Genomic DNA, 27,316 nt, shown 5'->3' on the forward strand with positions numbered 1-27,316 from the left:
TAATTTGGTGACCTTTAATCACATGGATAACATTCATATTTTGCTTGTTTCCCTGCAGGAGCGGTGGAGTGGAGGGCAGGCAGCAGGGAAAAACGTCCCGTTGAGGAAACGCAGAATAAAGCAGCGAATCACACAGAGGAGCTCACTGAGCAGCACAGGACCAGACGCGCTGTTTGGGAGGTCAGTGGCCTGGAGTCTGCCCTTAAAACTGAGCCAGATTATAGTGGCGCTAACAAGAGGGACCAACATTCAGGAAGTGAAAATGCCACTGGAGGTCTGTACCACCTGGACTCTGAGTACTTCGTGTTTGGAAGAGCCAGTCATCCAGGAGCCGTCTTCATCTCGGAGGGCGGGGAAACGGAGGCCGAGAGTTCGGCCGGCTCATACGCACCAGTAACGGACTCCGAAAACCTGTCAGTCGAGTTGATTGACGTAACATCGGCCCTGAACGGATGCGCCTCTTCAGACGCTCACCTTGTCACACCGCAAGGCCTTTTTGCTCATTGCAAAGATGTCGCGAGGAAGAAGGGCTACGTCTGCAAATACTGCGGGAAGACTTTCTCCCGGAGGAACGTGATGGTGAAGCACCACAGGGTGCACACGGGGGAGAAGCCCTTCGGCTGCCTGCTGTGCGGAAGGCGGTTCTCCGACTCGAGCAACCTTAAGAAACACCAGAGCGTTCACACGGGGGAGAAGCGGTTTCGCTGCGCGCAGTGCGGAAAGCGCTTTTCCGACTCCAGCAGCCGGAAGAGGCACCAGACCGTTCACACGGGAAAGAAGCCGTTCGGATGCGCAGAATGCGGGAAGCGATTCACGCGCTCCTGCCACCTCAAAAGGCACTGTCAGCAGTTTCACTCCTGGCAGATGACTTTTAATGAGCATGCTGTGTAAATAAATACCCCTCACTTTGATGTGTGAAGCAACACAGCAGCATTCAAATGCAAGAATGGATTACAAAAAGGACACATGTTAATGTGTCAATTGTTAATTTTTTCGTATTAAAAAATACTTTAATACGGTATTTGGAGTGTGAAAACGTACTTTTGTGACCACCAGTCACCACGTCGCCAAATCTTCAAAAACAGAAAAATTAAGGATGGACACTTTTTAAAAACGAAATGCAAATCAATGCTGTAATTGTTCATTATTTTGAAGAATCACTTCTTGTTCTTGTCTTTATTGTGTAATGTTACTCCTGTTCTGATGCTATCTCCAAAACCCAGTGAAAAATTCCTCAGGAATGGTCATTATTTGCATTTGCATTAGAATTAAGGCCGGTAACTGACATCGGTAAAATACCATAATGTCACGAACACCTAGTACTGCCTGAGAAGAATTTGCACAGCTTTTTCAGTTTCATTAAACCAGTTCCTTTGGATGGGCATCTCTCCCATTGCATGGTTACCCCTCTCCCCCATCTCACCATGCAAGGGTGACACCTCTGGCCAGTTGGGGAACTGCAGTTGGACTGCGTCGGCTGCAGAGCGGGTGCAGAGCGGCTGCAGAGCTCAGCGGTGAGCAGAGGTGCCGGCAGGTGCCTGGGGACACACCCCTGTCTATCTACGCCTTCCCAATCTGCTGGGGGAGTTTGCAGCGATGGGACCAGGTCTGCAGTCACAACTGAACATTCCACGGGGGGGTTGAGTGCCTGTTTCCATGGAAATGCTGTTCTGGTTTTTGCATAGTACCATCTTTTGCCCCTGAATTTAAGTCGATCCTGATTTTAATAAAACCCTGCACAGGAAAGGTTAGTATCAGTTATGTCAGAGATGCACAGATGGGATGAATGCACAGTCGTGTTGTTGCAGCAACAAAGGACCTTGTCTTATGTATGTTATTTCTGTGAACATAATTAATATTTCCATTGTATTCATGGTCAATCTATGACTCAGAATGTAACCTTTAAGGTTATTTCTGTTCATCTTTCCATTTTATACAGTAGTTGCCTTCATTGTAATTGTTTGGAATTTTCATGCCCAGAAATCATATTGCAAAGTTTCTTTGTGTACTTTTTGTATGAGTGCCACTGAATAGTGATCTCTAATGTGTTAGAAGAACATCCTGTAGATAAAGGCATTTCTATAAAAGAAGATGGATTCAAATTGTGCAGAATAAACTCGACAAAACATACCCGGTATTAAGCGTGCTGGGGGCATGTCACATGCACTATAGTTTGATGCCTTTACCATGTGTTGTGTATAAAACTGCTCAAGTGGTGGATTATGATGGGTACCCCTATAATAAATCACTCTCCTTCTCTCACGTAGCGTCTATGCATTGAATGTGCACATTCTTTCAGTCCAATATTCAAGGAATCCAGTGCTTCCCCTTGTAACCCCTCCCACCCGCCCAAAGGGATCACAGAGCTTCTCCACCCTAGCTCCCCAGTGGTGGAACGAACTCCCCGTCCCTCTCCGAACCTCCCCCTCACTATCCATCTTCCGCCGTGGCCTGAAGATTCATCTCTTCAGACTATACCTAGACTAACCACCACCACGCTGTATAAAAAAAAAAAAAAAAAAAAAAAACTTTTTTCCTGTCACTTGTTACATGTTGCCCCATCCCTGCACTTCTTGGTAATTTGTATTTGTCCTAATACTCTAGCTTAATCTTCTGCCTAGTTGGCTTTGCAGATGTTAGACCAGAATAGTGTTCATTGTTCTCGGCTAGAAATAGCTGTACAAAATAAGTATTGTACCTTACTGAACCCGTGTTCAGCAGTTGTCTACGATCATGAAAATGCACTTTTTTGTACGTCGCTTTGGATAAAAGCGTCTGCCAAATGAATGTAATGTAATGTAATGAATAACCAGCTATTCTACGCAGCTACAAGTCCAGGCCCTGCATTCTCACGACTAGACTGCTAGGGACGGTGGGTAAGGAACTGGGCTTGTAACCGAAAGGTCGCAGGTTCGATTCCCGGGTAAGGACACTGCCGTTGTACCCAACTCCAGTTCCCTCCTTGCTGACCCCCCCCCCCCCCCGCACCGCTGCGACTAACCCTGCAGGGAATCCAGAACACTTCTCAGGACTTCTCTGCAAACTTTGTTAAAGAGTGATAATGTCATAACTCCTCATCTTGTTACAGCCTGTACCAAGTTTAAAACCTTGGTACCAGCCTGCAGGGCAGTGAGCGGAAAGGTTATAATACACCTCAATCAATCAATCAATTCTCAGACCCCAGACCAGAGCCAGATCTCCCCCTCTCTCTCTTGTATGTTTCAGGCAGCTGGCTGTGCTTTCCCTGTGCAAAGTTGACAAAAAATTGGCCTCCATGGTGATATAATCATTTCTATATTGTTTCTCTTTGGAAAGAATTTTAAATAAAGCTTGCTTATATACACCGATCAGCCACAACATTAAAACCACCTACCTAATATTGTGTAGGTCCCCCTCGTGCGCCAAAACAGCTCTGACCCGTCGAGGCATGAACTCCACCTCTGAAGGTGTCCTCTGGTATATTTGGATTTCTGTATATTGTATCTACTGTATATTTGTATCTGATATTTTGTATCTACTGTAAATTTGTATCTGATTGTGTTACTCTGTTGTCTTTGATGATGCAACAGTGCAAATTCCCCCCGGGGATCAATAAAGTACACTACTACTACTACTACTACTTACTACATTATTGGTTTTTATTACATACAAAATTTGAAATGGATTACATTATTGGGAGTTATTACACTATTAGTAGTTTATTACATTATTAGTTGCTACAGGGCTATAAAAGGCTAAGATGTTGTTAGAGGGTGTATTATTTCCACATGAATTTAAAAACTCGAGACTGGTCAGAACTGTTTTGGCGGCACGAGGGGGACCTACACAATATTAGGCAGGTGGTTTTAATGTTGTGGCTGATCGGTGTAAGTCCGTTCAGCATCATCGCCATTAAGGGACAGTAAGCTCGTGTAAGTTTTTCATGTTGTGAAGCAGCTATTTGTTTGTTTGTTTCCTACCAGAAGTTGTGGGGAAACGATAGCACGTTAAACGTTATTTTTTCCTAAATGTTTTTTGTAGTTTTTTCCTTCAGCTACATCACAACCACGGAAATCACCAGGGGGTGTGGCCAATACGTCCGGAAGTAAACAGACGAGTAAATGGCATAAGGTTGCGAGGTAGCTTCGCTGCCTATTTTTTTTTTTTATGTTGCCCTTTTTGAGACGGTAGCTATTTTGAAGCACTGCTTCTAAATCTACATCGACTCCCCATATCCATACTTGTTTGCGAGTGTAAACTTGTTCATTTGATTCAAAACGAGACTGCAGACCGAGCTATAGCTACAATGGCTAACGTTAACCTGCATTTCCATTCACAGCTTCGTTCTATTATGGACACACTAGCAATGGCGGCTGCGAAAGAAATTTCCAATCTTGTAGATGACGGATTTGCGATCTTGCACCTGGAAATTTCACAAAGCCAGAAAGAGAATGAGGCACTTAAGTACAAACTGGAGGCAATGGAGGTTCAGGTGGCTCGCGGATGTATTGAGGAGTCGGGATTGCGAGAACAGCTCGCCAAGTGTCGCTGCGGCGGAGTTCAAAACGGTGAGTTGACTTTCCTGCGCCTACAATTATGTATATTTAGGGTTATAGATCGTTTGTTGACCAGCATCAGTATAAGCGTTGGTCTTGCCCGTTGGTAAATTTACGTTGCTGTTATATCGAAGGACATGTCTTCAGACTGCATCTTGGTTCCCCTCCCATCTCGCCCCAACATTACGACCTTTTGTACTAATCCAGGTTATGGCGGCATATGTTATGATTTAAGGCTTTGTTTTTATGGTATTGTTTTTTGTCCTGGAATTTCGTCATGGTTGTAATCTGCATGAATTCAGAATTTTTATTTTGCGACTTGCAGTAGCCTAGTACTTTAGTGGTGTTGAGTCTTTTCTCACTGGTCTGTGAAGGTTTTTGGCCATGTCTATTGGCCACTAGTGCATGTAATATTCAGGTGAATGCGCTTATGTATCTCCTAGGTTGTTAGTCCCTCTGCGTCTGGCTAAACGAATGAGATGTTACGCTGAGTGGTAGGGCTACATTTTTATTTCTCATCCTCGTTTTAGACGACCGTCCCTTTCAGCCAGCAGATAACGTCTTTGGAAACCGTTTGGGCGTCACCGTGGAGACAGATGGAGAACCGACCGTTGGACAGGAGGACACTCTCGCACAACCTACTGCCATGAAGGATGAGGTCAGTTAACATGGAGCAGGGCTGCCCCAGCCCTGTTCCTGGAGATGTACCGTCCTGTAGGGTTTCATTTCAACCCTAAATTAGCACGCCTGGTTCTAACAATTAGAAACTAACAAAGCAGACCTCATTCAACAGCTCAATGATATACCTCTAGTTGTTGAATGGGGTGCGCTCTGTTAGGGTTGAACTGAAAACCTACAGGACAGTAGATCTCCAGGAACAGGGTTTTGCAGCCCCGATTTAGAACCAGCAGTAATGCGTGTCGACTGCTGAGTATGCTGTACCAGCGTTAAAATAAATTTAAAAAACCTGTTGTTGATTATGATAACATTCACAGTTATCTTCTTTATGAGTCATGAGTTCTTTTATGGAATAAGAGTAGGTTGACAAAGTGTAAGACATCATGCATAATCATGTTTTACATGCAATATTGAGTCATATAATATTGAGATATATTTCTCAATATTGATATTGAGAAATATAATTTACTGTTGTAAATTCTAGTTTGCAGGGGATCTTAGAGGCATAATTCACTCACTAGCTTGTCATGTGACAAACTGAAAAACCAGCATTTTTCAAGCGATGGCGAAACATGCTTGTAAAGATGGATATAATCCAATTTTTGGATGCAAGAAAGCATCACAACAGCTGTGTATTTGGGGAAAAAAAGGTTGCTCAGAAAACTGATGAATCAGTTGTTCACAATTAGCTGTTTGGTCAAAGTGGAAGAGTGTATCACAAAAGCAATACACCTCTCACAAATGATAAGTAAAGGGAAATTTTCACACCTGTCAAGCCTTCAATCATTAGAATATCTGCAGCCCTGATATTCTATTGTGCACATACAAAATTATTGGTAATATGACTGCAGCCTCTAATAAGGATAATGACCATCATTGATTTGATGTTTTTAACTTTCTCTTTACTGGATTTCCCCTTATGCATTTCTGTCTTTGTGCTTTGATGTTTTTAGATATCATGTCAAGCTTAAATGCTTAAAAAAAAATTTTTTTTACTAATGTATCTTTATGTGTCAGTGGTCCAGTAGTGTTATAAGTTCATATTTATTGTGTGTTTGATAGCTGAACAGCTGGTGTGCACTCAGATTGACCGCTCTATTCCCCTGTTACAGTGTGCAAACATGGAGGAGGGAAGGACTGGATTGGTTATTATAAAGGAGGAGAGAGTGGAAGAGGACAGAGACCCACAGGGAGAGATGAACACCAGGGAGGAGAGTAAGTAGAGAATGGGGGACACTGGGAGGTGTGCAATTGCAGAGATGAGGTTCATCGCACACTGTTCTGGCTATCAGACTCTTATGTGAATGTCCAGTATTGGATTTATATGACTGCATTCTGATTCAATGTTCAGCTGCATTATACTTTTGTAAGACACATAGAGTGGTGAAATCCATCTCATTGTGGCAAGAGGTCAATGAGCCTTGTGATGCACCAGTTTATGGTTTTAAGACCAGTGTAGCGTAATGGCTAAGGAGTTGGTCTTGTAACCAAAAGGTTGCAGGTTAGATTCCCCGGTAGGACACTGCCGTTGTATCCTTGAGCAAGGTACTTAACCTGCATTGCTCCAGTATATATCCAGCTGTATAACTGGATGCAATGTAAGTTGCTCTGGATAAGAGCGTCTGCTAAATGCCTGTAATGTCACAATCCTTTCAGACTGCGAAATATAAATTGTGCAATAGCAGATATCATGCAACTTAACAAACCTGTGTCAAACCTGTGTTTCGTAGTTATGACCCTAATATGCACTTTTGTACGTCGCTTTGGATAAAAGCATCTGCTAAATAAATGTAATGTAACAAAACATTAGAACAGATTTAAAGAAAAATAAACTTACAAACATAAACACTTCTAGAGCCATCTTGATTTATCAATTTCTTGTAATGTTTCTGTCAGTGTCTGCGTATTATTATGTAGAAATTATATAATGATAGTTTTGATTAATTAGCATTTATTACCTTACTGTTAAAATGTTTATTTTGTTTCTCAAATTCCCTGCAGGAGCGGTGGAGTGGAGGGCAGGCAGCAGGGAAAAACGTCCCGTTGAGGAAATGCAGAATAAAGCAGCGAATCACACAGAGGAGCTCACTGAGCAGCACAGGACCAGACGCGCTGTTTGGGAGGTCAGTGGCCTGGAGTCTGCACTTAAAACTGAGCCAGAGACAGAGAGAGCCGAGACGCTTCAGCACACAGGATGTGAACAGAGCGCAGGAAGACTCCACGCTTCCTGTCCTGAGTACTTAATGTGTGAGAGAACTAGTCAACTGAGGACTCTGTGTACACAGGGGGCTGGTGAAACAGAGGCTGATGTTCCCTCCTGCTCTTATGCTACAGAAAGCAGCTCTGAGAGCCTGTCCATTCACTCAGGGCTGCAGTCACTTCCTCCCACAGGGAAAGGTGCTGCCAGTAGTCTGTCATTGGGGTCTCTAGATCTTAAGCCAGAGGCTGTAATGATAGACTCTGCATCGACTGAAGAGGAGGCTGAGATGCACTCTGCATGGACTGAAGAAGCATTTTCAGAAAGTATTGTTTCACAGCACAGACCTTACAGTGAAGAGAGACCGTTTATCTGTCCTCAGTGTGGAAAGCACTTTGCTCAGCTGTGTCACCTTAGAGTTCACCGGCGGGTGCACACAGGAGAGAAGCCGTACAGGTGTATACAGTGCGGACAGCAGTTCTCCCACTCGGGCAGCCTTAATCGCCATTACAGGGTTCACACGGGAGAGAAGCCCTTTAGGTGCACGGACTGTGGCCGGTGTTTTTCTGAGTCGGGCAATCTTAGAAAGCATCAGAGGATCCACAGTGGAGGGAGGCCGTTCAGATGCACGTCTTGTAGGAGAATGTTTACCTCAATACAGAACCTTAAACTGCACCAGCAGAGGGACCATACGCCCGTGTTTAGTGTCAGATGAGTTTCTCCAGTAAAAGCCAATCAGTGGGGTAAATACTGATTTGCAGTGCGATCTGTTCCTGCTTACCGTGTGCGCTACCCACATGTACACCATGGTTTCTTTCCTTATGATTTTTGTAGAAAGTGGTTTTAAGGACCATGTGCAATCAGTCATCAGATTAGATTATTTTTATTTTATATAAATCAAAATGCTACATTATTAAGCACTTGTCATTCGGTTGATATTTTAAGAGTTTTCTTTATCCGGAAAGTAATGCAGTTCTGAAATTGTCCACTAGTAAAGGGTTTGGTATTAGTCTTTAAAGACCTTTATTATGATGTCACCAACCAGGCAACTTGCGTAAAAAGATTACCTCACCAATCAGAGGAAAACCAGCTCATTATAACTGGCTTGTGGTGTAAGTGACTACATGGGCGCATCAAAATTTTAGTGGTGTAAAAGTCGGGCTGCTGGTAAAAACGATTGCACAATGCCTTTAATCCTGCCTTCATGCGTATGACATTTGTGTAAAACTCATGGTTCCAAATAAATGTCTGTAACATGCACATTTATGTTGTACATGTATTATGTAAAAACTGCAGCCACCACTCGCACATTCACTACTTTTGTAGGGCCACAACATGGCAGCTGAACCTATCGGTGACTTAAATCAGGATCCAGTAACTTAAATGATGTTTTTGTCAGTTGATAAAGTATAAATAAAGTAAATAAAGTGTCAATTTAGAGTAATAGCAGAGGACATCCTTTGTAATAATATATTCTTTATATAATCAGTTAACATTTAGATCTTTTTTTTTAACCCGAGTATATAAAACGTTTTAAGAAAAAATAAAATATTACATTGACCTAGACTTTTTGAGCTGTTTGAAATATACATTCACTGTACTGGGTAAATCTACAGTCACTATTTAGTAAATCTACAGTCACTGTACTGAGTAAAACTACAGTCATTGTACTGAGTAAAACTACAGTCACAGTACTGAGTAAATCTACAGTCACTGTGCTGAGTAAATCTACAGTCACTGTGCTGAGTAAATCTACTGTAACTGTACTGAGTAAATTCACACTTGCTGTAGAGTCACTCTACAGAGGTTCACTGCAGATTCGCTGCAGTTAGATATTTCCTCATGGAAACCCCATTCTCTGTATTAATTAATCCTCTCAGTGGTCACTTTGCACAAACTGTCTGTACACTTTTAAGTAATATCATATAGTTAATGCTATTCCATTATATATTTGATGAAAAAATTATATCAGTATGATTTTTCACCATTTCTGAGATGTTTTCAAAGTACTGTAAATATGGTAAATATCTAGGATAAATACCTGGAAATAATACTAGTACTGGTAATACTACTAATTCCATGGTAACAAATTGACATATGTTGGTATACTAACATATTACTAGCATTATACCAGTACACGGTTTGTAATTTAGATTTTTTTCTTTTTGTATTACAAATAATAGATGGACACTAAATCATTTTACGATGCAAGGCCGCACACTTTTCTGGCCCTTATACCAGAAAATCCTCAAGACTCTGAGGCTGATCTGAGTGGTGACGATGACCAAATAGAGGATCCTGATTATCAGACCACGCAAGCAGAAGAGACAGGGGACACTTCTTTTGAATCCATGGATGAGGAGGAGGTTGCCTCAACAAGCCCATCTTCTAAACCCCCGCCCCGTAAGAAGAGGAGGAAAGGGAAAAACACCTTAAAACCGGTTTCCTTGGCAGAGCCAGAGGACACCCCTGACCCTAGTTCACCCTCAGGCCCGAAAAAGGCACTGAGAGAATCTGGAAGTATGACGACATTGAGGCATTCCAGGTTCCTGATTCAAGATTTGAACCCCCTGATGCTGTAAAGACACCCTTCCAGTACTTCAAAACGTTCTTCGCTGACAAGATGATTGAACACATTGCTCAACATACCAATCTGTACTCTGCCCAAGGAGTTGGGGGATCCAATCAAGACTAGCCCTGAAGAGATTGAAGATTTCCTGGCAATACTACTCTTCATGGGCGTTTTCAACTTCCCAGCCATGGAGGACTACTGGCACCACGAGTCGCGTTTCAGCGTGATAGCTGATATCATGCCAAGGAAAAGATTCAGGCTGTTAGGCCGGTTCATTCATTTTGGTGATAATCAGCAGTGCAATGACAGTCCAGACCGATTTTACACAATCCGCCCCCTTTTTGAGATGCTTCGTGAGCAGTGTCTCCTGATCCCATCCACTTACAAGCACAGTGTGGATGAGGTCATGGTGGCATATAAAGGCACGAGGGCTGGCACTCTCCGCCAATATATTGCCAACAAGCCAGGCAAGTGGGGCTTTAAATTGTTCTGCCGGGCCAGTTCATCTGGCTTCATCCATGACCTACTGCTCTGTCAAGGGGCATCCACATTTTTCAGTGTTGCCCTAAGTGAGCAGGAGCAGGGGCTACCTCTAGGGGCCAGACTGGTGACAACGTTATGCAAAATCATAAAGCAGCCACAGCTTTCAGTCGTCTTCTGTGACAACTACTTCACCAGTTTCCACTTGGTCCAGAACCTGCACGCAAAACTGGGTGCCAAGTGCATCGGCACTGTCCGATCTGTCCTCATCGGTGGAGCTCCCTTGATGACAGACGAAGAGCTGATGAAGAAAGGACGTGGAGCTTTTGATTACAGGTCTGCTGAAGGGGTGATCGCAGTGAAATGGTTTGACAAGAAATGTGTCAACCTTCTGAGCAATGCCTGTGGGATCATGCCTCTTTCAACTGTCAAACGGTGGAGCAAAGAGGCCCACGCAAAGATTGCCGTCCCGTGCCCATCACTCATTCCTGCCTACAATCAGCATGTGGGAGGCGTTGATCTTTCTGACATGCTGGTACACATGTACAAGACCCCAGCCAAGTCAAGGCGATGGTACTTTCCCCTGTTCGGATACATCCTTGACCTGTGCATCCTTGACCTGTGCATTCCTGGCTGGTCTACAAGAGGGACTGTGGCCTACTGAGCGAGAAACCAATGCCTCTCAAAAGGTTCCGCCTGGCGGTCGCCCACAGTTTGAAGCAAGTCAACAAGCCAGCATCCAAAGTTGGCCGACCATCATCCTCCTCTCCACCACACGTCGTCTCAGAAGAAACGCTACACCCCGAGACCCTCACAACCACAAACGGATGTGCGTCATGACAACCGCGGACATCTTCCACTTCACTGTGACAAGCGGGGGCGGTGCAACCTCTGTCCAAAGGGTGTGTCCAGATGGAAGTGTCAGAAATGCATGGTTTTCCTGTGTTTGAATGCAAACCAGCAATGCTTCGTAGCATACCACCAGAAATGAAGTGGATCTAATGCCCAAAAAACATTTGTGCTGTTGCACCACCACACAGATGAGCAAGTCTGATTCATTTCTACAAAAGGTTTGCATTTTATTGGACTTTTTCTAAAATGTTTTGGTATTTGTAAATGTATTTGATACATTTGCTATTTTAATTTATTCATTTTTTAAAATATGTTTGAATTTTCAAGTTTTATACATGGTCATGTTCATAGAAAGAGATATGTATGAATAGAAATGTATTTTCTTTCAGTTTAATGCATACAAATCTGTGCAGATTCTTGAAAATGCACTTTTACCATGACGCAACGTCTCAGCCGTTTAGCAGAGGCCTATATTAAAATTAACTGTGGGGTCTGTTAAAAAAATAACCATTGATTGTTGTTGTTATTGCCCCAAGGAAATAAAAAATGCAAAGAAAATTTTTTTCCATTGCTTTTTTCTTAGTGAGGACATTAAAGAGTTAAGGAACACATAAGACGGAGAACCAAACATTAAGGCAGTTCTGTACATTTTCTTGGTAGTGAGTGTAAACTAAATATTTATTTTATGCAAATACTACTGGTAGTATTCAACCTAACAGTGTATGTTTCACAGTAGTGGTGACTAGATGGTATCTCTAAACCATGGTGGTGAAGATGAGATGTATTGATGAAGACCCATTTATGTTGAAACCTTTTCTGTCTGCACATTGAAGTTACATTTGCCACTTAATAAGAGTGTGGGAGTGTGGATTTTTGTTTTTATTGCTTTTTCTGTTTTGTTGGCTGAGCACATATAACTTATATATATATATATATATATATATATATATATATATATTATATATTAGCTTTGCCCCAAAATGGCCCCAAAATGGCAGAAATGTGTTCACCTAGACCTTTGGAACATAAGAAAAAGTGATGATGAGAATGAGCCTAACATGGATTGTCATTTATTTTAAAGATTCCTTAATTTTCTTTGTTCTGTCTCTCTTCATCCATTTCCATCCAGAACTATCTCCTTTTCTACCACAGAAAGACCTTGTAGACCCTCACCAGTCTTTCCTTAGGGCAGGCTAATGGAGACTGCCCTCCCTGCAGTCAGTGAGCAGCTCCTTTCTGGACCTCGGGAACTCTCTGCGGGTGTCCCGCAGGGCTCAGTCTTCGGCCCTCTCCTCTTTTGTTCTCAATGCCAAATCTCTTGGCATGGTTATCTCTTTCCATAGCCAGTCCTATGCTGATAGTACACAACTCTCTGTCCTTCCCCCCTCTGATACAGTGGTTTCGACATGCATCTCAGCCTGCTTACAAGACATTTAAAGTTGGATGTCAAATCATCAGCTGAAGCTAAACTTGGCTAAAACTCTACTTCTCTAATTCCCAGCTATGTTCCCCCGCCCTACTGGACCTGTCCTCCACCCTGAATGGCACCACAGTGTCACCCTCTTCATCTGCCAGGAATCTCAGAGTGGTGCTCAATGACAGACTGCCCCTCTCTGAGAAAATCATATCAGTGTGCCAGGCGTGCAGATTCTTTCTGTACAACACACACTCAATTCACCCCTTCCTCACCACCTACTCAACCCAGGCTTTAGTCTAGGCATTGATCATCTACCACCTGGTCTACTGAAACTCCGTCCTTGCTGGCCTCCCTGCCCCCACCACCAGACCTCTGCACCTCATCCAGAACGGTGCAGCTCGCCTGATCTACAGCCTCCCCAAACTCAGCCGTGGCACTCCCGTTCTCATCTCTCTCCACTGGATACCTGTATCAGCTCACATCAGACTTAAAACCTTAGTGTTAGCCAATCGAGCAGCTAAAGAGACAGCTTCGGTACACCTACACACCTACCTGTTCTTTTACCTCTGAGCGTTTGGCAGCTCCCCCCCCCCCCCCCCCCCCCCACACACACACACACAGTTTTGTGTTTATGGGAGTCACATTGATGTTCTCCACTTGTGTACGTCTCTCTGGACAAGAGAATCTGATGAGGGACTGTATAGTAAATATAGTAAATGTAATGTGAGGCTGTGTGTTTGGAGGCTGATAAACAGGGACGCAGGTTAATCCGCTCATTCCTCTGTGTTGCAGGCTGCAGACGGGGAGAAGCGATCCCTTACATCACTTCATATAAAGGAGGAGAAACCAGAGGAAGTTCTTGGGAACACTGAGAATCACAGAGAGGAGGAGAACAGTGGGGACAGTAAGTATGTGTGTGTGTGTGGGGGGGTGGGGGCGGGGGGGGCTCAGAATATTGTGAATTGGGTGTTGCTGAAATTGCATCACTCTCATCATTAACTGCAGTGTTTATGGGTCCCAGACTATTGAACTTGTGCTCATTGGTTTTGAAATTTTCGAGAGTAGCATGTACTTTCACCAGTAATCAGAACAAAGTTAGGCATTTTGGAATCAGTTCAGTTGCTTCTTAGACACTTGGATCAGTGCGTTGGTTCAAACCAGGCAATCTTTAAAACCCCTAGTTTTGGGAAGGTTTTCCTGGAAAGAGGTTCCATCCCAGGAACTTATGGTTTTGTTCTGAATGCTTCCTAAAACATGGAGAGATAAGTTTGACATTTCAAAGTGTGGAGCATGAACAGTCTTGTTCTGGAATAATTGGTTCCTTGTTCTGGAACAGCATGTAAGACTGACATTTTGATCCACGTTCTTTCCAGGATTAGAGGTGTCGGGCTCTGTGACGTGCACAAGGACCAGACACAGCGTTTGGGAGAGTGGCGAATCAGAAACTCCAAACCAGAGGGCCCAGCACAGGAATCCAGAGAGTCTGGCCTCAGAGCCCATCGCCCATGAGAGGCCGGGTCAGCTAGGAACTCTGCTTCCCAAAATGACCTCTGACCCTCAGACTGGGGACCCGTCGTGCTCTTTCTCTGCAGAAACGGGCATGGAGAGCCTGCAGGTCCGCTCAGAGCCGCAGTCGGTTCCCGTCGCGGCGGAAGGTCCTGGCGACAAGCTTTCTGCTTTGTCTTCTCTGGAGTGGGATTCTGAGCTTGAGCAGATGGACTTTGTGCCGGCTGAAGAGCAGGCCGGAATATTTGCAGCTTGGAGCGAAGGCGCCGTTTCAGAAAGAGTTCTTACACAACACAGGCTTTACAGTCAAGTACAGGACAAAGAAGAAACACAACCTAGAGCACAGTTTGGTAAACATTTAGCTGTGTCCAAAAACCACAGCATGCAAGAAAGAATCGGTAGAAGTGTGAAGCAGTTCTCTTATCCTAAATTTGAGAACAGCTTTGGTAGTTTTAAGGACAATGAATTCCAACAGGGAACTCTCACAGAAGAGACACTGTTCAACTGCATGCAGTGTGGAAAGAGCTTTGCTAAACTACGTGATCTGAAGGGACACCAGAGAGTTCACACTGGAGAGAAGCCATTTGCCTGTTCACAGTGTGAAAAGTGCTTTTCTTACCATCACCAGCTGAAAACCCACCAGAGGATCCACACGGGCGAGAAACCCTTCATTTGTACACAGTGCGGAAAGCGCTTCACTCAGTCCAGTCACATTAAGAGACATCAGGCTGTGCACACGGGAGAGAAAAGATTTAGCTGCACGCTGTGTGGAAAGAGGTTCTCTCAGTCGTGTGGTCTTAAGACACATCAGGCTGTACACACAGGAGAGAGACCGTTCAGTTGTTCACAGTGTGGGAAGAGTTTCTCCATTTTAGGGAATCTTCTGAGACACCAAATAGTTCATACTGGAAAGTAAACATTTCATGCTTTCTTTTTCTTTTTTTTAACCTTTGAATCATGTTTGTCAAAATATTGTCAAAATGCTTTAGACAATGAATATAGTGGGTGTATCCATTGTGACTGGTTTAACTAGTCATGTGCTGAGTTGCATTTCAAAGGCTTTTCTGTATTTTGTATACAAGTGTCACTGATTTTTGATCTGTAATAATTTGTTGAACATCATGTGCTTGAAAGCAGTTCTACAAAGGCTGTTTGACCTCTGGTTGGACAGAATAAACCAGAGGAAATGAGTATGAAGTTCATGGTGTTGAGTTGAATCTGCTTTTTGGATCTGTGGCTTTAAAAAAAAAAAAAAACTTTTTTGTAGGTTTGTCTGTTATACTAAAAACCTATTCAGCCCACGTACCTAATCAGCAGTCAGCAGTTCAGAAAAGAAGAAAGAAATTGGGGGAAAAGTGGAGATGTACGTTCAGATGTACTTTGGGCGGGAAAATGTTTGCCTCAGTACAAAACCTTCAGCAGCACCAGCAGAGAGTCTATATGCCTGGGTTTAGTGTAAGATGAGTTTCTTCACTATAAATCAAGGTGGGTATTTGCTTGTGGTATAAATGACTGTGTGGGCATCTGAGAGTAATGTCAAAGTAGGGTTTCTGAGTCACTCAAAATAATTTGTGACTGTTTTATTATTTTTGTTTTTAAAGAGAATAAATTCAATGTGCATTTTTTTACCACATACCACAAAATATTTTATACAGTGAAAAGAACAATGAGAAGTAGTCTCTTTTTTTTGCAAAACAAAACACAAAATAATCGATAGTCCGCTTAAATCTCTCCAACACATATTTCACAGGATATATTCTCAGTAGCACTCTATATGAGACTTCCCTTACTTTGTAAATGCAGTATCTATTTTAAACTGTCAATTTAGGACAGCGAATTACCATAGAACGTGTAACGGTCGTCTGAGCACCGTGACGTCACTGGATAACTGGAGGTGTGACCAGTAGACCGGAAGTAAACAAACAGCTAAATGGTGTAAGGAACGATCGGTACAAAAGGGAACTCTGAGCGAGCTGTCTAATAGCCTGTTGTAAAATTTAGCTGTCAGTAAAACCGTAGTTATTTCTGAAACGTTGCTACATCAACAGAGACTCGCCTTATCTAGGGCTTATCGAAAGCGTATGATAACTAGGTCACATACCTAGCTAACTAGCTACAATGGCTAATGCTGTTAACCAGAATTTCCATTCACAGCTTCGTTCCGTTGTCGACATACTGGCAATCACGGCTGTAAAAGAAATTTCAAACCTTGTAGATGATGGATTTGCGATCTTGCACCTGGAAATTTCACGAAGCCAGAAAGAGAACGAAGCACTCAAATGCAAAATACAGACGATGGAGCTTCAGATGGCTCGAGGATGTGAGCAGGAGTTGGGATTGCGAGAACAGCTCGTCAAGTGTCGCTGCGGTGGTGTTCAAAACGGTGAGTTGGTGACAACTGGCAACTTGACAGAGTAACGGCGCCTGCAATTCTTTACGTGTTTTATTGGCCGCTGGTGTTCATTCATCACTGTCGAAGTGCACGATAAATTTGCGTTTGAGATGCTTCGAAATACATTAAGTATGAGATCTTAATAGTTGCTTTTTCTTAAATTCGTTTCAGAAGAGAATTCATTTAAAACTACAAATGGCGTCTTTGCAGAGCGCATGGACATGCCAAAGATGGACGCAGAACGCCCCTCTAGGCACGAGAACACTCCCGCACTAACTGCTGACGTGAGGACTGAGGTCAGTACCGTGGCGTCAGCCATGAAGCTGGTGCAGGTTGTCCTGTCTGTGCTAACGGCACCTGGCTCAAGGGGTGTTTTCGTCCTGTCTTTACTGAACTATCCTAATGAATCTAATCCTCGTAAAATGTACTATTTAGACATTTTGGTATTAGCCGTTGACAAACAAAATTGTGTTTTGATTCTTGGGGAAATTTTCCCAGACAGAAGTATATTGCATTTACTGTGGTTATATATTTCAGTGGCCCAACATGTGTGAGCTCATTATTTAAAAAATTGACCTATGGCCTCATTCCTCTGTTACAGTGTGCAAACGTGGAGGAGGAAAGTACTAAATTGGTTCTTGTAAAGGAGGAAACGGTGGAAGAGGTCAGAGACCCACAGGGAGAGATGAACACCAGGCAGGATAGTAAGTTGAGAAAGGGGGCACTGGGAGGTGTGTAATTGTGCAGTTGAGACTTATGTGAATATCCAGTGTTGGATTTATATGGCTGCATTCAGAGTCAATGTTCAATTCCACAATACTTTTTTAAGACTGCACATAGAATGGTGGAATCCATCTCATGACATGGTAAGATTCAGCAACACGTAAAGGCTCGTTTTGAAGACGCTTTTCGGATTTTAGGTGCATGCACGTTCCTGTGCGTGCATCATCACATTTTAATACTTGGTGGGATTGTCGCACCGGACTCCGCCAGTGGAAAATAGCATATAGACGAGAAATTTCAGAGCGCAAACACATTCAATCGAATTTGCTATAAATATGCTAGCATGAAAAGGTATCAAATATGGCATTTTTTTATATGGAAATATTAAGGATTGCCACTTTAAAGAACAATAAACTTACCAACATAATGATCATAAGAGACTTCTGTAGTCATCTTGAATGATCAATTTCTTGTAATGTTTTCAATCACTTGAATTCCCTGCAGGAGCGGTGGAGTGGAGGGCAGGCAGCAGGGAAAAACGTCCCGTTGAGGAAACGCAGAATAAAGCAGCGAATCACACAGAGGAGCTCACTGAGCAGCACAGGACCAGACGCGCTGTTTGGGAGGTCAGTGGCCTGGAGTCTGCACTTAAAACTGAGCCAGAGACAGAGAGAGCCGAGACGCTTCAGCACACAGGATGTGAACAGAGCGCAGGAAGACTCCACACTTCCTGTCCTGAGTACTTAATGTGTGAGAGAACTAGTCAACTGAGGACTCTGTGTACACAGGGGGCTGGTGAAACAGAGGCTGATGTTCCCTCCTGCTCTTATGCTACAGAAAGCAGCTCTGAGAGCCTGTCCATTCACTCAGGGCTGCAGTCGCTTCCTCCCACAGGGAAAGGTGCTGCCAGTAGTCTGTCATTGGGGTCTCTAGATCTGAAGCCAGAGGCTGTAATGATAGACTCTGCATCGACTGAAGAGGAGGCTGAGATGCACTCTGCATGGACTGAAGAAGCAATTTCAGAAAGTATTGTTTCACAGCACAGACCTTACAGTGAAGAGAGACCGTTTAGCTGTCAACATTGTGGAAAGCGCTTTGTTCATTTATCTCATTTTACAGTGCACAGGAGGGTGCACACAGGAGAGAAACCGTACAGGTGCACACTATGTCAACAGCAGTTTTCACGTTCAGGCAGTCTTAATCGCCATTACAGGGTTCACACGGGAGAGAAGCCCTTTAGGTGCACGTATTGTGGCCGGTGTTTTTCGGAGTCGGGTAATCTTAGAAAACATCAGAGGGTTCACAGTGGAGAGAGACCGTTCAGATGTACGGCTTGTGGGAGAATGTTTGCCTCGGTACAAAACCTTCAAAAGCACCAACAGAGAGACCATGCTCCCGTGTTTAGCATCAGATGAGTCTCCTCAGTGAAGATAAGGGGCTTAAATCCGCCATATTTACCTGTTTACCTTCCATTACACACGTGTAGACTATGGCTTCCTTTATTAGACTCTAGTAAAAAATAATTCTATTTGCATCTGAAATTCAGTTTTAAAATACTGGTGCCAAATTTTGTTTGCATTCATGAACCATCATATCTTAGGAAATGCACAGAGTAAGGTGTATGAGAAAAATCATGGACAAATAAAAATGGTGTAAGTATATATAATTTGAGAGCTACGGCAATAATTCAGACATGTTGTGAATTTACAGTATCTTTTTAAAAACCACTTTGTAAAACAGAATCTAATCTAGTAATTAACTTTTGTTATGGTCTTGTCAACTAAATGTTGAAACATACTGAGTTGTATAATATGTTTGTGCAATCATTTAAGGTTCTCATGCATACAACTTACTTTTCTGGACTCATTTGGAAGTTTATTTTAAGGTTTAAGAAAAGGAACTTGATTCTATTGAAACAGGTAATTAAACTGTTTGGTTCAAAGGACACTTCACTGAGCCCTGATAGTGAGTGTATTTTGTAAATGTACTGTAATATATTGTGAGTGCTGGTGAATTCTCTATATGATAAATAGTCTGCATCATTTTAAACAAGGAACTGTGTTTAACGCATACAGTACCCTATAAAAATTATCGTCTCAGTAGGGTGAAGTTTGTTATTTTTACTATATATTTAAAGGCATACTATGCAGGATTTTTTAGCCTTGTTGTGGGCTTGGGTTGGCAATCAAAAATGTCTCCTCCTTTGTCTTCAACCCTGGCCACTCACCCCGAGTAACGTAGCTAGCTGGTTAGCTTGAGGTAACGCTTCTTACAGGTACAACAGAAAACAAGCCTACTCCTCATCACTTTTCATCCCCTAGGCGAACTTCAGTTGACGCCACCAAGGAAAAGCAATTCCAAAGTTAACTGTAGCTCTTGAACGAGCCCTGTCAGCTTGTCTCTTTGCTTCGCTGTATCTGGGCTGTATCTAACTGGCTAGCAACAAACACTGCTGAAATCTGATCCCAAACCACGGGCTCTGTAGCCACACCCACCCCTTCCCGCACGAAAAAGAGCACCATGCCCAGAAACTTCCCACATTTTGAATAACAAATACAGGTAAAGGTGCACAAATTTGATGAAAGAGCATTTCATCAAATTTGTGCACCAGACAGAAATTGCCAGTGCATCATAGATATGCCTTAGCACGGTTATTTTATCATATTTTCAAAATAAAAATCCTGCATAGTGTGCCTTTAAGGCATTTGAATTTTCAGATCAAAACATGAAAATGAGACAAAAGTACAGACAATCAGCTTTTATTTCATGATATTTACATGTATATGTTTTATCATTTTACAGAAATGGCTGACTGACAGGTGTTGACTGTTGCTCTGGTATTTCCATTCACATGGATGTTCATTTATAATACATAGATGGTACATTAAAGCTGTGTGGATATAATGAGCTGCCCGTAGTGGAGATTAACGTTCCTCAGTGAGATGGAAAATGTCAGCTGACCGCAAAATCGGAATAAAAAAAATCATACTGTCAACACCGTGTCATTCTAATTATTTCTCAAATGATTTATTTTTAACCCATGATTTTAGCTATACCCTCCAGTTAACAACATCCTTTTTCAGATTAGATTCTAATATAAATATAATAGGAAAGCAGGACAGTACCTTAATTTATGCTCCTATTATATCCTGCAATTGTCTTAACATTTTTTGAAATGGTAGGATGCATGTAGCGGTTTTTAAATTTATAGGCAAGTTGGTGATGCTGTGTGTTTGGAGGCTGATGAACAGGGACGCAGGTTAATGTTTGGAGGCTGATAAACAGGGACGCAGGTTAATGTTTGGATGCTGATGAACAGGGACGCAGGTTAGTGTTTTGAGGCTGATGAACAGGGATGCAGGTTAATGTTTGGAGGCTGATGAACAGGGACGCAGGTTAATGTTTGGAGGCTGATGAACAGGGACGCAGGTTAATGTTTGGAGGCTGATGAACAGGGACGCAGGTTAATCAGCCCGTTTCTGTGTTACAGGCTGCAGATGGGGAGAAGCGATCCCTTACATCACTTCATATAAAGGAGGAGAAACCAGAGGAAGTTCTGGGGAACACTGAGCATCACAGAGAGGAGGAGAACAGTGGGGACAGTGAGTGTGTGTGTGTGTGTGTGTGTGGGAAGGAGGGGGGCTCTGAATATTGTGAATTGGGTGTTACTGAAATTGAATTTCACCGTTAACCGCAGTGAATTTGGGTACCAAAGACTTTATGTTGTTCAGTTTGGTCATAGACTTTGGATTTTCTTCTTAGCTTCATCAAATAATTCATTTGAAATACTTTAAGGCTTTAGAGCCAGTAAAGGTCATGTAGATTACTGACCATTTTAAAAGAAACACCTCACATGCCTGTTAGTTTAAGCATTTAAACGCTGGAAAACTCATGTAGATCCAGAGAATTAAAAAAAACATAATGTACATTATTAAGAAAGTAAGGCCCTAGAAATGGAGTGGCTCCTGTGAGAGGTATACTTCATGCTGAGTACTTCCTGAAACATGGAGATTAATTTGCTGTTTGAAAGCCTGGAGCATGAAGTGTTATCCTGGAGGAATGTTCAATGCTGGTGACATTGGTCCCTTGTATTGAGTGACTGTTTGCTCTGCCCCCTCTCCAGGATTGGCGGGGTCTGGCGCTGATGCTGTGGGGAAGGCTCCCCCATTGGTTAGAGGGACCAACCGTCAGGTGTGGAAGAGCAGCCAATCAGAAGCTGCGCACAGAGAAAACCAGAGGGCCCAGCACAGGAATCCGGAGAGTCTGGGCCCAGAACCCATCACCCATGAGAGGCCGGGTCAGCTAGGAACTCTGCTTCCCCAAATGACCTCTGACCCTCAGTCTGGGGACCCGTCGTGCTCTTTCTCTGCAGAAACGGGCATGGAGAGCCTGCAGGTCCGCTCAGTGCCGCAGTCGGTTCCCGCCGCGGCGGAAGGTCCTGGCGACAAGCTTTCTGCTTTGTCTTCTCTGGAGTGGGATTCTGAGCTTGAGCAGATGGACTTTGTGCCGGCTGAAGAGCAGGCCGGAATGTTTGCAGCTTGGAGCGAAGGCGCCGTTTCAGAAAGAGTTCTTACACAACACAGGCTTTACAGTCAAGTACAGGACAAAGAAGAAACACAACCTGAAAATAACTGTAGTGCTTCATTTTCCCAAACAGGAGGGAGAGAGAACTCTGCAGAGTCTAAATACATTGGCACCAGTGTGACCGGTTGTGCACCGTTTGGTAAACATTTAGCTGTATCAAAAAACCACAGCATTCAGGACCGAATCGGTAGAGGAGTGAAGCAGTTCTCTTGTCCTACATTTGAGAACAGCTTTGGTAGTTTTAAGGACAATGAATTCCAACAGAGAACTCTCACACAAGAGAGACCGTTCAGCTGCATGCAGTGTGGAAAGAGCTTTGCTAGATCACATTACCTCAAAGGACACCAGAGAGTTCACACTGGAGAGAAGCCATTTGCCTGTTCACAGTGTGAAAAGTGCTTTTCTTACCATCACCAGCTGAAAATGCATCAGAGGATCCACACGGGCGAGAAACCCTTTGTTTGTACACAGTGTGGAAAGCGCTTCACTCAGTCCAGTCATATTAAAACACACCAGGCTGTACACACAGGAGAGAGACCGTTCAGTTGTTCACAGTGTGGGAAGAGCTTCTCAATCATAGGAAATCTTCTGAGGCACCAAAATGTTCATACTAGGACATAGCCTAAATATTTTGGGATTATCACTTTTACATGTGAATTATCTGTAGGGCAGGGGTGGCTAACCGAGGTCCTGGAGAGCCACTCTGGTTTTTGTTTTGCCTTTAAACAAAACAACCACTTTAGATCCAAGAAACTAGATGGGGTGAGTCAACTTTGCAATTGACTGCCTTAATCGATTAATTAAGTGCTGAGTAACAGCAAAAACCAGCTGACCCTTTGGCTGTCCAAAACCTGGGTTGGTAATCTCTGCTCTTGGGTAATAGACAGCTAGAACTTTTAATGCAGTATAGTAGAAATCCTGATCCATACATTTGAAGAGAATGCAAAAGAAAAGCAAGGTATTTAAACCAAATACAATGAACAAAAAATGAGCACTTCTGTTCATTCCACTTTCAATCACAAAAGGCAGGAGCTACATTGTGGTGTAGAACTCTGGTGCACATCTTCTGTGTAATATTTTGTATACTGTGTCCTTTACAAGTAAAAAACGAAGTTTGCCTAATTTTCACCATATTTGCCCAGTTATTTAAAATGAGAAGCTACATTTTTCAAACGTTAATCAGAAAACTTCACGAAAAGAAATGTGCTCAACTCAATAATCGATGAGAGAATATTGGGTGCTGAATCCAAAAGCACAATTTTACCCCAAATGTACATACATCGGGTTAGAAAGGACATTACTAGTATACATGGTAATACTGGTATTGATGCGTGATGCTGTGCATACCATTCTTGTACTGTAAAAGCAAAGTCTTGCTGAATCTGACAAAAATAAAAATGAAAAATAATAAACTAGCTAAAAATTATCAGCAGTCTTTCCAAGTTCATAAAACAAGACTGTGGCACTCGCGCATCTACACGACGTCTCAGACCACACAGTTCTAAAACTCACCTGCCCCACATCTCAAAAGACGCATTCAAGGTAATTATGAAGAAATATCAAAGAATGCCACCTTGGGGGCAACCGTGACGAGTGTTCTGTTACACTAATAATACGCTCGCTCTTTGATACAATTCAGAAAATTACATTTAAAAAACTGGCTATACTGAAAGTAAAATTTATATTATCATACAAAGATCTTTGTGGATCGGTTCAGCTGCTGGACCTATGTGGAACGACTCAGCTCTTTTTTTTTACAGTCTCTGGTTCTGTGGCCAGGAACCATACTATGGAACCAATACGGAACACGGAACTGTGGACAGAAACAGCAGTTCCCCCGGGAACTTTTGGTTGTTACACCAGAACGGAAATAAACAATACCGGATAATTGGTGAGAGGTTCAGATGCAAAGGCTGAGACTCAACGCTTTTTTATTTGATAGCTATTTTGGTAACGTGTTTTACATAAAATAGTTCTCAACATATTGAACTTAGCCTCTTCTCTTGAAATGTGAAAGAACCAGTTGGCAAGCCACAATGTCTGATTGCGTCAATTTGCACACGCAGCTGGCCTACATATTAGACGCACTGGCGAATAAGGCTTTGGAAGAAATCTGCAAAGTCGTGGACGATGGATATGCCGTGTTACGTTTTGAGGTGTCCCGGCACCAGAAAGAAAACGAAGTCCTTAAGAGAAAACTGCAGATGATGGCGCTTAAATCTGTGCAATGTTCTGCAGAAAGAACAGCGACGCACACGACCGCAAATGCAGTTGAGGTTTGCCATACGTTGAGTGGAGCAACAGTGGGTAAGTTGGTTTAGCTCAGCTGGCTTGCCAGCGGCGTTATGTCTGACCCAGTATTAGCTTGAAATTGTTTAAAAATTACAGTCGCACAAGATCACATTCATACAGTGCTTCTGCTTATCATTAATGGTTATCAATCCATAACCACCACCCTTCTCCGTCCTCTGTGGGTTTAGATGAGTGTGGTTTTGCGGCTGCAGAGAGGGCGTTTGGTCGACGGGAGAGGAGTCAGAGGAGAGACGGAGAAACGACAAATCTAGATGATGATGAAGATGATCCTGAAACGCAGGACGTCGTTGCGAAGGAAGAGGTCAGTTAACGGGCTGAGTGTCCGTAACAGGCACATGTAGTGGAAGTGCTTCCGACTGTGTTATTTAACTGATGTTATGTGCGGAAAAAAACGCCAGATATTTATTTATTATATAGATTTTTTAAAAAGCATCTGCAATTCTTTGTCTCAAGGATGGACGGCCAGAATTATTAATTATCAAGGAGGAGAGACGTGAAGATGACCAGGGGATCAGTGAGCCGCTGGGAGTGGAGACGGTCCGGGGAGACAGTAAGCGGAAGCTTGCGTGACTATGACTGTGCTGTGGTGTTGATGCTGCTGCAGACGGGTTATGAAACATTTTATGAGAGATTATTTTCCATTTTGGAAATGGCTTATCCAAATCAAAGAAATCAATTACATTTCAAAATGATGGTGATGACACGTTATGTACACATTATGAAGGGTTCATAACCTTTTGATAATAATTTGTAAGCTACTATCAACATCGTTGAGTTTTAAGTGTTTATATCTCAAGTGAATTTGCAATTCATAATTTTGTTGTTTTTTCTCCCCTGCAGGAGCGGTGGAGTGGAGGGCAGGCAGCAGGGAAAAACGTCCTGTTGAGGAAACGCAGAATAAAGCAGCGAATCACACTGAGCAGCACAGGACCAGACGCGCTGTTTGGGAGGTCAGTGGACTGGAGTCTGTCCTAAAAGCAGAGGGACAGAGCGAGTGTGTCGAGACGCTCCAACACAGAGGAGCTGAACACAGGGCAGGAGGACTGAACAGTCTGGACTCTGAGTTTGTCATGTTCGAAAGACCAGGCCAGCTGGGGTCCTACTGTACACAAGGGGGCGCTGTGACGGAGACAGAGGATCCGTGTTGCTCTTACTCTGCAGAAATGGACCCAGAGGGCCTGTTGGGTCCGTTCACTGAAGGGCAAGACAGGAGTGGATGTGATATGAACTTCAGCACATCGGACAGCGTTCAGACACACCTGGGGGACATCGCGGGAAAGAAGCCGATCGTTTGCAAGTACTGCGGGAGGGGATTCGCTCGCAGAAACGCCCTGGAGATCCACCAGCGGGTGCACACCGGCGAAAAGCCCTTCAGCTGCCTGCAGTGCGGGAAGCAGTTCGCCCACTCCGGCAACCTGAAGGTGCACCAGAGCGTGCACACGGGGGAGCGGAGGTTCCGGTGCGCGCTCTGCGGGAAGCGCTTCATCTCGTCCAGCCACCTGAAGCGGCACTGGAGCGTGCACACGCGGGAGCGCCCCTTCAGCTGCGCCCAGTGCGGCAAGCGCTTCTCCGACGCCGGCAGCCGCAAGCGGCACCAGAGCGTGCACACCGGCAGGACGGCGTTCGCCTGCGCGCCGTGCGGCAGGAGGTTCGCCTCCTCGGGTCACCTCCGACGGCACCGGCTGCAGGTGCACGTGCCGGACGGCGCCGTGGAGGATCCCTGGCCTCAGGGGGAAAACGAGCCTCTTTAACCTCACAGGACACGCAGAGGCAGGACGGTAAATGGTAAATGGTAAATGGACTGCATTTATATGGCGCTTTTATCCAGGGCGCTTTACAATTGATGCCTCTCATTCACCCATTCACACACACACTCACACGCCAACGGTGAAAGGCTGCCATGCAAGGTACCAGTCAGCTCGTTGGGAGCAATTAGGGGTTAGGTGTCTTGCTCAGGGACACTTCGACACGCCCAGGGCGGGGGATCGAACCGGCAACCCTCCGACTGCCAGACGGCCGCTCTTACCTCCTGAGCCATGTCACCCAACGGGGATAAAATACACTGAGGTTACTTGCAAGCTGAAGTATATCAGCTACTCATGTACGCAATTAAGAGAGTATATTCAGGTTAATACTGTTTGCCATGACGGCTTGCAGCTCATTTCAGAACTAATGTCGATGGTCCTGTGACTGTACTTTGCTGAGCTCCCTCCAGAATATTGTCATTTCTTTGCACGATGATGGAAGATCGTTTCTGAAGTCCCAGGAAAGGGAAGTAACAGCGATGGCTTGTCTGGAAGGTTGTGTGAAGAAGACCCCACAACGCTGGTTACCGTGGGCTACAGAACTGCTGAGAAATAGTGCTTGGTCTTGGTATTTTACACAATAAACAAGACTACTTCTTTGGGACAGCCCTTCACTGTGGGGGGTGGGGGGGTGGTGGTCAGTATGTTGGGATTCTCAACTTGGGTAAACCATAGAAAGAACTTTTTAAGAATTCTGAGTTGTGAACTGGCTGACGGATACCGCAGGCACGAGTTAAAGTTAAGTTAGAGTTGAGTAAATAAAGCAGGTCACAGTGCACACTCCACTCCGTGACCCCAAAGCAAAGGGTCTGCAGATTGTCTGGAGATCGCGGCTACTGGTTGAGTTCCCCTCTCTCCTCAGAGCTGGGGAGTGGCTCTCCTCTGCGGAGCCTCCTTTAGCCTGTGAGGCTTTCTCCTGTGACTCTCAGCTTAAAACACGTCAGTGTAGGTTTGGGACTGTCACTGTGGACAGACCATGTCTGTTTTTTTTCTTTGTTTAAAAAAAAATAAAAAATAAAAAATCAAGACTGGTGACTGGATGTGGTTGTATTCTGAGCTCTATTCATTACAAGTGATTATTACATTTATTGAGAAATGGGTTATGACTATTTTCTGTGTGTGTACTTTTTTATTTTAGATTTCCTAATCATATTATGTGTTTTCATCAACAAATCCTGAAGAACAGGCTTCTGTGGGTAAAGGTATATGCCAGATCTGAATAATTAAATGCTTCCCTTGACCTCACAAATAATCAGTGACCG

At 43.7% G+C, this 27,316-nt stretch overlaps 2 protein-coding genes across 11 annotated transcripts in view; both read left to right on the forward strand.

The window, feature by feature from the left end:
• The window catches only part of LOC118228278 (zinc finger protein 79-like), a 34,614-nt gene extending 19,180 nt beyond the window's left edge, over positions 1-15,434 (forward strand). For 2 of the 5 annotated variants that reach the window (XM_035419686.1, XM_035419687.1), the window contains exons 4-6: positions 59-180; positions 13,524-13,635; positions 14,105-15,434. In XM_035419686.1, the coding sequence (XP_035275577.1) occupies positions 59-180; positions 13,524-13,635; positions 14,105-15,153 (1,283 nt within the window). In that variant the 3' untranslated portion in view covers positions 15,154-15,434. Of the gene's footprint in view, positions 1-58; positions 181-4,066; positions 4,548-5,065; positions 5,194-6,325; positions 6,429-7,214; positions 7,337-9,593; positions 11,533-12,443; positions 12,679-13,523; positions 13,636-14,104 lie in introns of those variants that run through there. The other 3 variants (XM_035419685.1, XM_035419690.1, XM_035419689.1) reach the window with 3 other exon arrangements.
• A 653-nt stretch (positions 15,435-16,087) lies between these two features.
• LOC118228277 (zinc finger and SCAN domain-containing protein 2-like) lies at positions 16,088-26,120 on the forward strand. Of its 6 annotated transcripts, none has more exons than XM_035419679.1 (6): positions 16,088-16,620; positions 16,804-16,925; positions 17,231-17,333; positions 17,857-17,978; positions 20,843-20,954; positions 21,476-23,351. In XM_035419679.1, exons 1-6 carry the CDS (start codon positions 16,356-16,358, stop codon positions 22,555-22,557), a joined length of 1,806 nt encoding a protein of 601 aa, XP_035275570.1. In that variant the 5' UTR covers positions 16,088-16,355; the 3' UTR covers positions 22,558-23,351. The 6 variants fall into 6 exon arrangements, with proteins under 6 accessions (XP_035275570.1, XP_035275571.1, XP_035275569.1 ...); XM_035419680.1 differs by having other exon boundaries at positions 16,840-16,925; XM_035419678.1 differs by having other exon boundaries at positions 16,090-16,620; positions 16,801-16,925.
• Positions 26,121-27,316: the final 1,196 nt, after the last annotated feature.

The sequence above is a fragment of the Anguilla anguilla genome, chromosome 5 (assembly GCF_013347855.1).
Source record: "Anguilla anguilla isolate fAngAng1 chromosome 5, fAngAng1.pri, whole genome shotgun sequence".
Taxonomy (NCBI): Eukaryota; Metazoa; Chordata; class Actinopteri; order Anguilliformes; family Anguillidae; genus Anguilla; species Anguilla anguilla.

Excerpts from the sequence above, each read along its gene's own strand:
- LOC118228277 (XM_035419678.1), top strand. The coding sequence starts at position 16,356 with ATGGCTAATGCTGTTAACCAGAATTTCCATTCACAGCTTCGTTCCGTT. Across the intron at positions 16,621-16,800 it reads CTGCGGTGGTGTTCAAAACG|AAGAGAATTCATTTAAAACT; the intron begins GTGAGTTGGTGA and ends AATTCGTTTCAG. Across the intron at positions 20,955-21,475 it reads GGAGGAGAACAGTGGGGACA|GATTGGCGGGGTCTGGCGCT; the intron begins GTGAGTGTGTGT and ends CCCCCTCTCCAG.